Source organism: Hylobates moloch, unplaced genomic scaffold, assembly GCF_009828535.3.
Source record: "Hylobates moloch isolate HMO894 unplaced genomic scaffold, HMol_V3 SCAFFOLD_12, whole genome shotgun sequence".
Lineage (NCBI taxonomy): Eukaryota > Metazoa > Chordata > Mammalia > Primates > Hylobatidae > Hylobates > Hylobates moloch.
The window spans coordinates 10,177,137-10,192,211 of NW_026652287.1; the positions used below are offsets into that span (position 1 = coordinate 10,177,137).

The 15,075-nt window shown below is 46.4% G+C and overlaps 1 protein-coding gene across 2 annotated transcripts in view; it reads left to right on the forward strand.

Annotated features, from left to right (window-relative positions):
- Nucleotides 1-3,768: 3,768 nt before the first annotated feature.
- The window catches only part of ZCCHC8 (zinc finger CCHC-type containing 8), a 31,617-nt gene continuing 20,310 nt past the window's right edge, over nucleotides 3,769-15,075 (forward strand). The window contains exons 1-3 of one of the 2 annotated variants that reach the window (XM_032168431.2): nucleotides 3,770-4,147; nucleotides 6,067-6,109; nucleotides 13,646-13,720. In XM_032168431.2, coding sequence (XP_032024322.1) covers nucleotides 3,949-4,147; nucleotides 6,067-6,109; nucleotides 13,646-13,720 — 317 coding nt within the window. In that variant the 5' untranslated portion in view covers nucleotides 3,770-3,948. Of the gene's footprint in view, nucleotides 4,148-6,066; nucleotides 6,110-13,645; nucleotides 13,721-15,075 lie in introns of both variants that reach the window. The other variant, XM_058424729.1, reaches the window with a different exon arrangement.

Consider the following 15,075-nt stretch of genomic DNA (forward strand, 5'->3'; position numbering starts at 1 on the left):
ACACCTGGCTAATTTTTGTATTTTTAGTAGAGGTGGGGTTTTACCATGTTGGCCAGGCTGGTCCTGAACTCCTGTCCTCAGGTGATCCACCCTCCTCTGCCTCCCAAAGTGCCAGGATTACAGGCGTGAGCCACTGTACCCAGCCTAGAAAATGTTTTGTTATTAGATTGAACATAAATCTGGAGCCAAGGGGTGGGGGGACCCTGCAAAACTTGAAGTTAATTTATTTTCGTTACAACAAAGTAATAAGGTTTGGCTTTCCTTTGAAAAATCCTTTGGAAAACATCACAGTATGAGAGCATATTACAATCAGGGAAGACTACAGGAATAAGATTGACACCCTTATTTTAAAAGCTGGGATTAAGTCTTGCCAACTTTATCATTAGGCATTTTTTTTTTATACATGAAAATCAAGTAATGGGGTGTTCTTTTTTGCTTTCTGTCCTAGGCTGGAGTGCAGTGCAGCAGGCTCCCCCGGGCTCAAGCAGTCCTCCCACCTCAGCCTCTTGAGTAGCTGGGACTGCAGGTGCTCACCAACACACCTAGCTTGTTTTTAATTTTTTGTAAAGAGAAGGTCTTGTTAGGTTGCCCAGGTTGGTCTTGAATTCCTGGCCTCAAGCAGTCCTCCCACCTCAGGGCTCCCAAAGTGATGGGGTTACAGGTGTGATCCACTTCACCAGCCAGATTGTAAGATTTTTAATGTATTTTAATAAACTTTTCATTTTCCCAGAGCACAGTAATTCTATGGCAAAATGGCTTTTCGCCGTGTTTTGGTGACAAATCTAAGCCTTCTAAGGAAATGCTACTATGGATCCTTCATTTCGTGATCATCAACATTTTTCAATTAAGCTCTGCCTTTTTAAATCAATCTTATTAAAAATGTTCATGACCTTGTAAGGCAGTGTGGATGCAAAAGCTTCCTGTGTGTCTACAGTTATTTTAGGAGCTGACCATACATGATGAGTGAATACAGCCTGTCCTTTGCTCATCTAGAGCAGCACTGTCCAATAAAATATATCTGTATATATGTATATTGGCCCAAGTGATCTTCCCACCTCACTCCCCTGAGTAGCTGGCACCAAAGGCCCATGACAACATATCTGAGATGGGGTTCTCAGGCTGTTGGCCAGGCTGGTCTCCCACTCTTGGCCTCAAATGATCTGCATCGTCTCAGCCTCCCAAAGTGCCACCTGGGATTCAGGTGTGAAGCCACAGTGCCTGGCCTAAGTACTCTTTTATTTCAATTTCTTTTTTGAGTAGCCAAATGCAAATAATTAAAAGATGAAATTACAGTTGTCCCTTGAACACATGGGTTTGAACTTCAGGGTCCACTTACATGCAGATTTTTTTTTTTTTTTTTTTGTGAGAGTCTCTGTTGCCCAGGCTGGAGTGCAGTTGCATGATGCCAGCTCACTGCAACTTTTGTCTCCTGGAATCAAGCGATTTTCCTGCCTCAGCCTCCTGAGTAATTGGGATTACAGGCACCCGCCACCATGCCCGGTTAATTTTTGTATTTTTGGTAGAGACGGGGTTTCACTATGTCAGCCAGTCTGGTCTTGAACTCCCAGGTTACACCATGTTGGCCAGGCTGGTCTTGAACTCCTGACCTCATGGTCTGCCCCGCCTGGGCCTCCCAAAGTGCTGGGATTACAGGCATGAGCCACCGCGCCCAGCCTCATGCAGATTTTTCAGTGAAAGTAAACCTGGGAGGCAGAGGTTGCAGTGAGCCGAGATCATGCCACTGCACCCCAGCCTGGGTGAGAGTGAGACTCTGTCTCAAAAAATAAAATTTCAAAAAAAAAAAAATTTAAATGGCCAGGCACAGTGGGTCATTCCTGTAATCCCAGTATTTAGGGAGGCAGAGGCAGGAGGATAGCTTTAGCTCAGAAGTTCAAGACCTGCCTGGGCAATATAGGGAGATCACGTCCACAAAAAGAAAAAAAAAAAGTAAAATGTGTAAATAACTTCCCAGTGTTGTAAATGGAGAGAGGCTTCCTTAAGGGCCTTTGAGTACTGACCTAGTAGTGTTCCAGCCTCATCTTGCTCCACTCTGCCTTTTCACTCAACATGGTGGTTCTTACACCTAAGACACACTTCCATCCTCCCACCCCCAACTTTGCCCATCCTTAAAGTCTCACTTCCTCACTTCACTGACTCCCACAGACTAGGGTGTTTGTTAAATATTCATAACTTACTGTGTTTTTCACCTTTTTTTTTTTTTTTCTTTTTTGAGACAGTCTTGCTCTGTCACTCAGGCTGGAGTGCAGTAGCACGATTTCGGCTCACTGCAACCTCTGCCTCCCGGGTTCAAGCGATTCTACTGCCTCAGCCTCCTGAATAGCTGGGATTACAGGCGTGCGCCACTACACCTGGCTAATTTTTGTATTTTTAGTAGAGACGGGGTTTCTCCTTGTTGGTCATGCTCGTCTTGAATTTCTGACCTCGTGATCCGCCCGCCTCGGCCTCCCAAAGTCCTGGGATTACAGATGTGAGCCACCACGCCCGGCCCACATTTCTTTGTGTGATCAATATCCATCAACAACCATCTCGACCCAAGAACAGGAACATTTATAATTACGGGGTTTTTGTTGCTTTTTGTGCACTACAGCTTTCGTGAGAGAAGGAATTACTCTATTGTGGTTACTCTTGCATACTCAGGTCCTAGACAAGTGCCCGTTGAAGATGTAAGTAAATAATGTGATTGAATGAACAAGTGATTGAACAAGAGAAACCACAGAAAGCCTCAACAGACTAAAATAGTTGAATCTAGCTAATCTTGCATTAAAAACGAAGCAAGCTCAATAAACTAATCTACAACAGTGATCTCTGTAGCAAAGCTGGAGTTTCTTATTCTCTTTTATATTTATTTTTATTTAGTTCCCTTTCAGGCTATGGAGTTCCTTATTCTCAGGTGTGGCACGCACACCAGAATCTGTGAGAAGCTATGCGTCGTGCTCTGATTTTTCACCCTTAGTTGCCTAACAGGAACATCCCATACTGGTTTTTGTTTTTGTTTGTCTTTTCGAGACAGGGTCTTGCTTTGTCGCCCAGGCTGGTGTGCAGTGGCGCCATCTGGGCCCAATGCAGCCTCGACCTCTTGGGCTCAAACCCTCCCGTCTCAGCCTGCCGAGTACCTGGGACTACAATCTCCCAGCTAATTTTTATATTTTTTGTAGTGTCTGGGTCTCGCTCTGTTGCCCAGGGTGGTCTCCAACTCCTAGGCTCACGTGATCCTCCCGCCTCTGCCTCCCAAATAGTTGGGATTACAAGCGTGAGCCACCGCGCCTTGCCCCCAGATTGCTTTAGCGCATTCTGACCTACACCAGCTTTCTTCACGTTTCAAAAAGCACCGGGCCGGGCGCGGTGGCTCACGCTTGTAATCCCAGCACTTTGGGAGGCCGAGGCGGGCGGATCACGAGGTCAGGAGATCGAGACCATGGTGAAACCCCGTCTCTACTAAAAATACAAAAAATTAGCCGGGCATGGTGGCGGGTGCCTGTAGTCCCAGCTACTCGGAGAGGCTGAGGCAGGAGAATGGCGTGAACCCGGGAGGCGGAGCTTGCAGTGAGCCGAGATTGCGCCACTGCACTCCAGCCTGGGGGACAGAGCGAGACTCTGTCTCAAAAAAAAAAAAAAAAAAAAAAAAAAAAAGCACCAATCCCAGGATGCAATGCAGACAATGAGTGCCAGTCGCTTAGAAACCACACGTCCCAGCATGCCGTCCCCCGGGCAATGGCTAGCCCGATAGGCCCCGCTGCATTCTGGGAGTTGTAGTCTCTAGCGACTGGCCCCGCCCCGTGTGCAGCTATCGCGGCCTGCGTCTGGAGAAAACCCTAGCGGGTGGCTCCGTGCGGCCAGAGCTCTGGAGAGTGGTGCCGCCTTCCAACCTTCTTCCCCCAGCCCTGGTGGCCAGCTCCGCCTCCTCTCGAATCCTTTCCACAGCCCAAAATGGCCGCAGAGGTGTATTTTGGCGACCTAGAGCTGTTCGAGCCGTTCGACCACCCAGAGGAGTCGATTCCGAAGCCGGTTCACACTCGCTTCAAGGACGACGACGGCGACGAGGAGGACGAAAATGGGGTCGGCGACGCGGAGCTACGGGAGCGGCTTCGGCAGTGCGAGGAGACCATCGAGCACCTCCGCGCCGAGAATATCCTTTCCGCTCGCTGGGCCCTGTCACCCGGGTGTGGGGCCGGGGCAGCGCCGGGCGAGGGCGAGGGCGAGGGCGCGGGCGGAAGTTCCAGGAGGGCCAGAATTCCAAGTGATTTCTGTCACCTGCCGGCGGGCCGAGAGTCTAGGGTTCGGGGCGCGCAGGCTGCCCTGGCGCCTCGGCGCAGACCTCTTCCCCTCAGGGAGGCCGTCTCCTGACCAGACCCACTCCTGCCTCCCACCCGGGTGCAGTGTTTAGGGTTATTTTAGGCTGCTCACCTGACAGGTTGTACACAAGCCCCTAATTGCCCCCCTCTGTTTGAGGTCGTGATAAGGTTTCATATTTTGCAGCCACGCTCAAGTTGTGCCGTCATGTTATAGTTGTAGGTGATGAAATACCGGCTGCTTATACGCGGGATCGGTTTTTATACCGGGGCAAACGCTAGTCGTCCCAGAATGCAGAGTTGGGGGCCTCAAGGAATCCGGGTGTGCTGAGATAATTGGTTAATTGCTTGATTAAAATTGGGGATTAATCTTAGAGTTCTTCCACTCGGAGCTCGCTTCTGTGCTGAAGATGCTTTGCAGCGCCTTGGGGAAAACGCGCCAAAGAAGTTTCTGTTAGACTTGAGTTACAAGATAGCAGATTTTTCTTGATTTGCTAGTATGTTTTTTTTTATGTTCTTAGAGTTTTATAGGTAGATAGATAACTTTGGTTCGGGTAGTTTTCCTTTTAAAATTTGTAGATAAATTTTAAAAGGAAATTTTAAAGTGGCTGATATGTTAGCTTTTTTAGGGGGACGGAGTGGGGGAATGGAGTCTCACTCTGTTGCCCAGGCTGGAGTGCAGTGGTGCAATCTCCGCTCACTGCAACCTCCGCCTCCAGGGTTCAAGCGATTCTCCTGCCTCAGCCTCCTGAATAGCTGGGATTACAGGCGCCCGCCACCGCGCCCAGCCAGTATACCAGCTTTTAAGGTTTGTGAAGCCCGATTTATTTTTTCAGAATGTCTTCCTCCACATTGTGAGGAAAATTTTAAGAATACAAAAAGTTGAGGCCGGGCGCTGTGGCTCACGCCTGTAATCCCAGCACTTTGGGAGGCCGAGGCGGGCGGATGACGAGGTCAAAAGTTCAAGACCAGCCTGGCCAACATGGTGAAACCCCGTCTCTACTAAAAATACAAAATTAGCCGGGCGTGGTGGCGCATGCTTGTAATCCCAGCTACTCAGGAGGCTGAGGCAGGAGAATCCCTTGAACCTGGGAGGCGGAGGTTGCAGTGAGCCAAGATCACACCATCGCACTCCAGCCTGGGCGACAGGGTGAGTGGGAGGCCGAGGTGGGCGGATCACGAGGTCAGGAGATCGAGACCACGGTGAAACCTGTCCCTACTAAAAAACAAAAAATTAGCCGGGCGTGGTGGCACTTGGAGAGGCTGAGGCAGGAGAATGGCGTGAACCCGGGAGGCGGAGCTTGCAGTGAGCCGAGATCGCGCCACTGCACTCCAGCCTGGGCGACAGAGCGAGACTCCGTCTCGAAAACAAACAAACAAACAAACAAAAAAAAACAAATTCTAAAGTTGTTAACAGCTCGTTACACTGCATTCTGTTTATCACATAGTGGTTGTTGAAAGGTTTGACAGGAACACTGATGCTTTAATAATGTTTTTGGTTCAGTTTGTTAGTCTGTTGAACTTCAGAATCGTGTCTTAGAATATATGTTCTAAAGGATAAAAACCGTATTTTAATTTTGGGTTTCAAAAGCCTACCCTTGCAACAAAGTAGAAGCTCAATAAGTGTGTCATCCTCAAAATATCCGTGGGTCTTTTATCTTTATAGTATTCTGACACCAAAAGTGAGAGAAGTAGTAGTTGAATTTTATGATCTGCATTGTTAAATGAGGGTTTATCTTCCTTAACAAATAATAACATCAAGAACTTAAACGAAAATTGAACATTCTGACTCGACCGAGGTATGAAATTTTTGAAATTACTCCATAGTTGTCTCTTATTATTTATCCTGATATTAATATTTAATCAGAATTTCATTGTAAAAAGTGTATGGGATTTTTGTATCATTTTTATTTGTTTAGCATACTCTGAAGAAGTCAAAGTAATAGTTCTTTATTTGTGGGGATAAGGTCTGAATTCTCATAAGTGGATTAAAATTGTAAGCTCATTTATTGGATGGAAGGATGAAACAAAATCCAGAAAATGTTTACTTAATGTTCAGAATAGGCAAGTTGTTAACCTAGCTATTCCTATTTAACAAACATTTCTAGAAAGTTAGAAGTAAGATTACAATACTGGCTGGATCCAGTGGCTCATGCCTGTAATTCCAGCACCTAAAACAAAAAATTATAGTATAATGGGCCGGGGGCAGTGGCTCACGCCTGTAATCCCAGCACTTTGGGAGGCCAAGGTGGGTGGATCAACTGAGGTCAGTTTGAGACCAGCCTAGGCGACGTGGTGAAACCCTGTCTCTACTAAAAATACAAAAATAAGCTGGGCATGGTGGTGGGCGCCTGTAATCCCAGCTACTTGGGAGGCTAAGGCAGGAGAATCCCTTGAACCCGGAAAGTAGAGGCTGCAGCAGTGAGCTGAGAGTGACAAGAGCGAAACACCGTCTGAAAAAAAAAAGAAAAAAGACTACAGTGTTACTCTAGCTGAAGATTTATTTACATAGTTAAAATTTGTTCGTAAATAGAAACAATGAAAGAATCAGCATTTTAGAAGAAAAAGTAATGTGCTTTTGAAAAAGATATAGTGTGTAGATTTGCATTTAGGCATCTGATTTTATGTTTTTGTTTTTGTTTGAGACAAGATCTCACTCTGTCTGTCATTCAGGCTGGTGTACAGTGTTGCAATTATAGCTCACTGAAACCTTGATCCTCCCACCTCAGCCTCCCAAATAGCTGGGACTACAGGCAGACACCACCACACCCAGCTAATTTTTTTTTTTTTTCTAATAGAGTCAGGGTCTTGCTATGTTACTCAAGCTGCTCTCAAACTCCTGGCCTGAAGTGATCCTTCTGCCTGGGCCTCCCAAAGTGCTGGAATTACAGGGATAAGCTACCATGCCCAGCCTAGGCACCTAACTTCTGGTATCTCAAAATATAAATTTATTTAACAGGTCACTAAAGTATTTGTTAAAGTATAGATTATAAGAAATTATATTTTCAAGCTTTCAGAATTTGGAGGTGCCATGATGTAATTTCACATGCACTTTTTTATTTATTTATTTATTTATTTATTTATTTTTTTTTTTTTGAGACGGAGTCTTGCTCTGTCACCCAGGCTGGAGTGCAGTGGCGCGATCTCGGCTCACTGCAAGCTCTATCTCCCGGGTTCATGCCATTCTCCTGCCTCAGCCTCTCCGAGTAGCTGGGACTACAGGCGCCCGCCACCACGCCTGGCTAATTTTTTATATTTTTAGTAGAGACGGGGTTTCACTGTGGTCTCGATCTCCTGACCTCGTGATCCGCCTGCCTCGGCCTCCCAAAGTGCTGGGATTACAGGCGTGAGCCACCGCGCCTGGCCTTTTTTATTTATTTTTATTTATTTTTTAATTTTTTTGAGACAGTCTCACTCTGTTCCGCAGGCTAGATTGTGGTGGTACTATCTCAGCTCACTGCAACCTTCACCTCCCGGGTTCAAGCAATTCTCCTGCCTCAGCCTCCTGAGTAGCTGGGATTACAGGTGCCCACCACCACACTCGGCTAATTTTTATATATTTAGTAGAGATGGGGTTTCACCATGTTGGCCAGGCTGGTCTCGAACTCCTGGCCTCAAGTGATCTGTCCACTTCAACCTCCCAAAGTGCTGAAATCACAGGCATGAGCCACTGCACCTGGCCTCACATGAATTTTTTAGTCCCTGGCACCAGTTGGAATAACTGGCTGCAGTGGTGACTACAAGTCTAAATTTTAGAATTTAGAAATATTTCAGATTTTTTTTTTTTTTTGAGATGGAGTCTTGCTTTGTCACCCAGGCTGGAGTGCAGTGGCGTGATCTCGGCTCACTGCAGCCTCCGCCTCCTGGGTTCAAGCGATTCTCCTTTCTCCTGCCTCAGCCTCCTGAGTAGCTGGGACTACAGGTGCCCGCCACCATGCCCGGCTAATTTATTTGTATTTTTAGTAGAGATGGGGTTTCACCGTGTTGGCCAGGATGGTCTTGATCTCCTGACATCATGATCTGCCCGCCTTGGCCTCCCAAAGTGCTGGGATTACAGGCATGAGCCACCACGCCTGGCCAATATTTCAAATTAACTTCCTCATATCTCACCCTTCCTTCTCTATGTGAGCTCACTTTGTGTATCTAAACTCGTTTTTGGCTGGGCACAATGGCTCACACCTGTAATCTCAGCACTTTGGGAGGATTGCTTGAGACCAGAAGTGGGAGACCAGTCTGGACAACATGGTGAGACTCTATCTCTACAAAAAATTTTTAAAAATTAGATGGATGTGGTGGCATGTGCCTCTGGTCTCAGCTACTTGGGAGGCTTAATAAAATAAACTGAATTTTGATTAGGTATTCAGTATATTAAATATAACTAGGATTCCTCATGAAAGTCATAATTTTTATATGTTAAAGATGTTTTATTTAGATAAGCTTACATTTTCTAATGGAGTCATTCATTTAAACATTTAATATTTATCTTAAATTGGGTGATTTTTATCCGAGTTCAAATGATTACCGCATCATATAGGCTTTCCAGCTTATAAGCACAAAGGATTAGTATCATGAAAAAAAATAAATAAATTAGTATTTTCTTAGAATTGGTGCCCTCCCGCGGTGGCTCACGCCTGTAATCTCAGCACTTTGGGAGGCCTAGGCGGGTGGATCATGAGGTCAGGAGATCGAGACCACGGTGAAACCCCGTCTCTACTAAAAATACAAAAATTAGCTGGGTGTGGTGGTGGGCGCCTGTAGTCCCAGCTACTTGGGAGGCTGAGGCAGGAGAATGGCATGAACCTGGGAGGTGGAATTTGCTGTGAGCCAAGATCACGCCACTGCACTCCAGCCTGGGCGACAGCGAGACTCCGTCTCAAAAAAAAAAAAAAAAAAGAATTGGTGCCCTCCATATTGTCAGGCTGATAAAGCGTTGTACGGAAAACCAAGGAAAAAGGACAAATGAAATTATTTAGATGAAATTTGTACTCTCAAGTCTCTTGATTTAGTCCTTATTTTTGAAACTTATAATCAGAAGTTCCTCCTGTTTTTTTTTTAATTTTTTTATTTTTGAGACAATTTCTCACTCTGTCGTCTAGGCTGGACTGTAGTTGCGCAGTTACTTCTCACTGCAGCCTCAACCTCCCAGGCTCAAGTGATCCTCCCATCTCAGCCTCCTGAGTAGCTGGAACCACAGGAACATGCCACCACACCTGGCTAACTTTTGTATTTAGCTTAGAGAGGGAGTTTCGCCAAATTGCCAGGCTGGTTTCAAACTCCTAGGCTCAAGTGATCCTCCTGCCTCAGCCTCCCAAAGTCCTGGTATTACATTGGGCTTAGTCTGTTTCTCCTCTTTTTTTTTTTTTTTTTTTTTTTTTGAGACAGCGTCTCACTCTGTCACCCAGGCTGTAGTGCAGTGGTGCAATCTTGGCTCACTGCAACCTCTGCCTCCCAGGTTCAAGTGATTTTCCTGCCTCAGCGTCCCGAGTAGCTGGGATTACAGGTGCACACCACCATGCCCAGCTAATTTTTGTATTTGTAGTAGAGGCGGGGTTTCACCTTGTTGGTCAGGCTGGTCTCGAACTCCTGACCTCATGATCCACCCGCCTCGGCCTCCCAAAGTGCTGGGATTACGGGCATGAGCCATCGTGCCCAGGCCTCTCCTTTTTATTTAATCAATAAACATTTTGTTGGGTTTTGTTTGTTTGTTTGTTTTACTTTCTGTTTGTTTTTGAGACAGAGCCAGAGTCTCACTCTGTTGCCCAGGCTGGAGTACAGCAGCATGATCTTGACTCAGTGCAGCCTTTGACTTCTGGGTTCAAGCCATTCCTTCACCTAGGTCTCCTGAGTAGCTGGGGCTACAGGTGTGTGCCACCACGCCTGGATAATTTTTGTATTTTTTGGTAGAGATGGGGTTTCACCATATTGGCCAAGCTGGTCTCCAACTCCTGACCTCAGGTGATCTGCCATCCTCAGCCTCCCAAGGTGCTAGGATTATAGGCATGAGCCACTTTGCCTGGCCTTCTTTTATTTTTATTGTGAAAATATACAAAAAATGGAAAGAACAGTATGGTTAACACCCATATTTTCCTCACTTAATTTAACATGTAATATTTTTGCCATATTGCCTCCTCCTAATCCCATGCACATTTCAGCCCAAGTACTTCAATGTGTATTTTTAAAAATAGAGACTTTTTCATGCATAACCACCACTCAATTATCACACCTAATAACTGCAATGACTTCCTTAATCATATCTCCTACCAACTCCATATTCAAATTTCTCCAACTGAGTATATTTATAGCTGGTTCATCAAACTGGACTCAATTTAGGAACCATGCAGCTGCATGTGACTTTTAAAAACATCCCTGGTTGGCCGAGCGTCTTGCTCTGTCACCCCGGCTGGAGTGCAGTGGCGCGATTTCAGCTCACCGCAACCTCTGCCTCCCCTGTTCAAGCGATTCTCCTGCCTCAGCCTCCCGAGTAGCTGGGACTACAGGCACGTGCCACCACACCCGGCTAATTTTTTGTATTTTTAGTAGAGTTGGGGTTTCACCGTGTTAGCCAGGATGGTCTCCATCTCCTGACCTTGTGATCCACCCACCTCGGCCTCCCAAAGTACTGGGATTACAGGCGCGAGCCACCGTGCCTGGCCCCTTTTTTTTTTTTTTTTTTTTGAAACAGAGTCTCGCTCTGTCACCCAGGCTGGAGTGCAGTGGCATGATCTTGGCTCACTGCAACCTCCGCCTCCTGGGTTTAAGCAATTCTCCACCTCAGCCTCCCGAGTAGCTGAGTTTACAGGCGTGTATCACCACGCATGGCTAATTTTTGGTTTTTTTTTAGTAGAAACGGGGTTTCACCATGTTGGCCAGGCAGGTCTCGAACTCCTGACCTCGTGATCCGCCCGCTTCTGCCTCCCAAAGTGCTGGGATTACAGGCGTGAGCCACTGCGCCCAGCCTCTCATTTAATTTCTTTACTTGATGTGGACAATTCCAAATAGAGACATTTATTTCACATGCTGTACAGGAAAAGAAGTATGAGACAGGTGAGAAGAGGAAGAATCAGACATTCAGCTGACCCCAGGTTACCCATGGGATATATTACACGTTTCTAGGCTGCATTCTAGTTCTGTTTTTTGCAGTATTTGAAAGTCAAATCCAGGAATAGTATACTTTTTTATATCTCTTCTTTAGAATCTTGGATTTGAGATATTTAGTACAATATGCTTTGCCCTCCAAGAGTCTATTTATAAAGTGTTCTTTCCTATATACTTCCAAGCCAAATTCATTTAGATTCCTTTAGAAAAATACAGGCACAGGCTGGGCACGGTGGCTCACGCCTGTAATCCCAGCACTTTGGGAGGCCAAGGCAGGCAGATCACGAAGTCAGGAGATCGAGACCATCCTAGCTAACATGGTGAAACTATCCCTACTAAAAATACAAAAAAATTAGCCGGGCGTGGTTGCAGGCACCTATAGTCCCAGCTACTTGGGAAGCTGAGGCAGGAGAATGGTGTGAACCTGGGAGGCAGAGCTTGCAGTGAGCTGAGATCGCACCACTGTACTCCAGCCTGGGCAACAGAGCGAGACTCCATCCACAAATAAATTAATAATAAAAATAAAAGGCTGGGCGCAGTGGCTCACGCCTGTAATCCCAGCACTTTGGGAGGCCGAGGCGGGCAGATCACGAGGTCAGGAGGTCGAGACCATCCTAGCTAACACGGTGAAAACCCGTCTCTACTAAAAATAGAAAAAATTAGCCGGGCGTGGTGGCCGGCGCCTGTAGTCCCAGCTACTCGGGAGGCTGAGGCAGGAGAATGGTGTGAACCCGGGAGGCGGAGCTTGCAGTGAGCTGAGATTATGCCACTGCACTCCAGCCTGGGCGACAGAGCAAGACTCCGTCTCAAAAAAATAATAATAATAATAATAATAATAATAAAAACACAAGGCCGGGCGCGGTGGCTCACGCCTGTAATCCCAGCACTTTGGGAGGCCGAGGCGGGCGGATCACGAGGTCAGGAGATCGAGACCATCCTGGCTAACATGGTGAAACCCCGTCTCTACTAAAAATACAAAAAATTAGCCGGGCGTGGTGGTACTCGGGAGGCTGAGGCAGGAGAATGGCGTGAACCCGGGAGGCGGAGCTTGCAGTGAGCCGAGATTGCGCCACTGCACTCCAGCCTGGGCGACAGAGCGAGACTCCGTCTCAAAAAAAAAAAAAAAAACACAAAAATTAGCTGGGCACGGTGGCGCTGGCCTATAATCTCAGCTACATAGGAGGCTGAGGCAGGAGAATTGCTTGAACCTGGGAGGCAGAGGCTGCAGTGAGCCAGGATTGCCCCACTGCAATCCAGCCCGGGCGACAGAGCGAGACTCCGTCCCAGAAAAAAAAAAAAAAAAAAGGAAGTATATTCTTGTAACCTGCTTGTTTACCTAGTCCTTCCCTCCCCCTAATTTGTAAGGAAATTGGCCATTAGACATAAACTGTTTGGTTGAAAACTGAAAGATTGGCCGGGCGCGGTGGCTCACGCCTGTAATCCCAGCACTTTGGGAGGCCGAGGCAGGCGGATCACGAGGTCAGGAGATCGAGACCATGATGAAACCCCACCTCTACTAAAAATACAAAAAATTAGCCAGGCGTAGTGTCGGGCGCCTGTAGTCCCAGCTACTCGAGAGGCTGAGGCAGGAGAATGGCGTGAACCTGGGAGGCGGAGCTTGCAGTGAGCCATGATTGCGCCACTGCACTCCAGCCTGGGCGACAGAGCGAGACTCCGTCTCAAAAAAAAAAAAGAAAACTGAAAGATTAACTGCAGTTCTTAATTTTTTGTTAAACATTAAAAAAAGTGATACCTCTGTATAAAATTATTAAAGTAGATAGAATTGGTGAAAATTTATAATTTTCTTGAGAAAACTGCAATATGTGGAAAATACTATATGATCTTCGGTACTTAAGAATTTTAAGGCTGGTGAGATGGTTCACAGCTATAATCCCAGCACTTGGGGAGGCCGAGGCAGGTGGATCCCATGAGCTCAGGAGTTCGAGACCACCCTGGCCAACATGGCAAAACGCTGTCTCCACAAAACATACAAAAATTTGCTGGACGTGGTGGTATGCACCTGTGGTCCCAGCTACTTGGGAAGATGAGGTGGGATTGCTTGATCTCGGGAGGTGGAGGTTGCAGTGATCCAAGATCTCGCCACTGCACTCCAGCATGAGCGACAGAGTGAGAACCTGTCTCAACAAAGGAAAAAAAAAGTATAAAAGTTATGCGTTTATATATACATATGCAAGTTTTACTTAAATATCTTCTGAGATATGTTCTAACTTCTGTTTTAGTGGAATATTGGTGAACGATACTAAGTTAGATGGACCTATATTACAGATTCTATTCATGAACAATGCTATTTCAAAGTAAGTAATTTTTTCCCTCTCCTAAATATAATAATGTGTTTATGGAACAATTTTCTCTGTAAATATGCTGTCTTCATTTGTACTTATATCATTTTTATTATTTTACTTAAAATGCCCCTGGAGTTAAAGCGTAAGGAATCATGATTAAGAGCAAGGACATTGGGGTCACAGTGACCTGAATATCTAGACTCTTACTTTCTTTTTTTTTTTTTTTTTTTTTTGAGACGGAGTCTCGCTCTGTCGCCCAGGCTGGAGTGCAGTGGCGCAATCTCGGCTCACTGCAAGCTCTGCCTCCCGGGTTCACGCCATTCTCCTGCCTCAGCCTCTCCGAGTAGCTGGGACTACAGGCGCCCGCCACCACGCCCGGCTAATTTTTTGTATTTTTAGTAGAGACGGGGTTTCACCGTGGTCTCGATCCCCTGACCTCGTGATCCACCCGCCTCGGCCTCCCAAAGTGCTGGGATTACAAGCGTGAGCCACCGCGCCCGGCCTAGACTCTTACTTTCTATGTCTGTGAACCTGGGAAGGCCACAGATCTTTGCTGCATCATCCGTTACTTCACTGGAAAACAGGATAGTCATAGTAACTACCTATGAGGTAGCTACATGAGCACCTCTAAGAGCTCAATAAATAGCTTCTAATAAAAATCATCACTATCACTGTAACAATAGCAATGACGTTCACCATTTCTCTATCTGAATCAGGTAACTGAGTTTTCCATGTTGGCCATCTTCAAAGCCTACTCACTTGATTATTTATTTTAACAGCAAAACTAGACTTTTGCAAACCATCAGCATCAGGGTTTAGGGTGACCCTGTGCATTCCTGCAGTGCTTGCTCAGAGTGTTCTAAAATGGTTTGCTCTGTCCCTTCTTCAGAGCATGGTCATAGACATTTCACATAGTTGCTTGCTCCCTCGAAAGTCACTTAGTCATATTGTTGTCTTCTTAATGCTGACCAAGGTCAAGAAGAAGGAACAGTGCCAGGTCCATAACCTACCCTATCTCAGCAGAAGTGAAACCCAAGGCTCTGAGGGTGGGGAAGCTGGATGCTAAATACAGCAGCAAGGTGCTGGGCACAACTGGGCTGTAGCACTATTGTCCCTCCTATGCCCAGGTTAGAATCAGTAACCCTCTAGCTCATGACGGTCTCATTTCTGCACCATTCACCTAGTGTTTCACCTGCAGAAATCTTTTTTTTTTTTTTTTTTTTTTGAGAGGGAGTTCCAGTCTTGTTGCTCAGGCTGGAGTGCAGTGGCACAATCTCGGCCCACCATAATCTCCGCCTCCCAGGTTCAAGTGATTCTCCTGCCGCAGCCTCCCACGTAGCTGGGATTACAGGCATGCACCACTACGC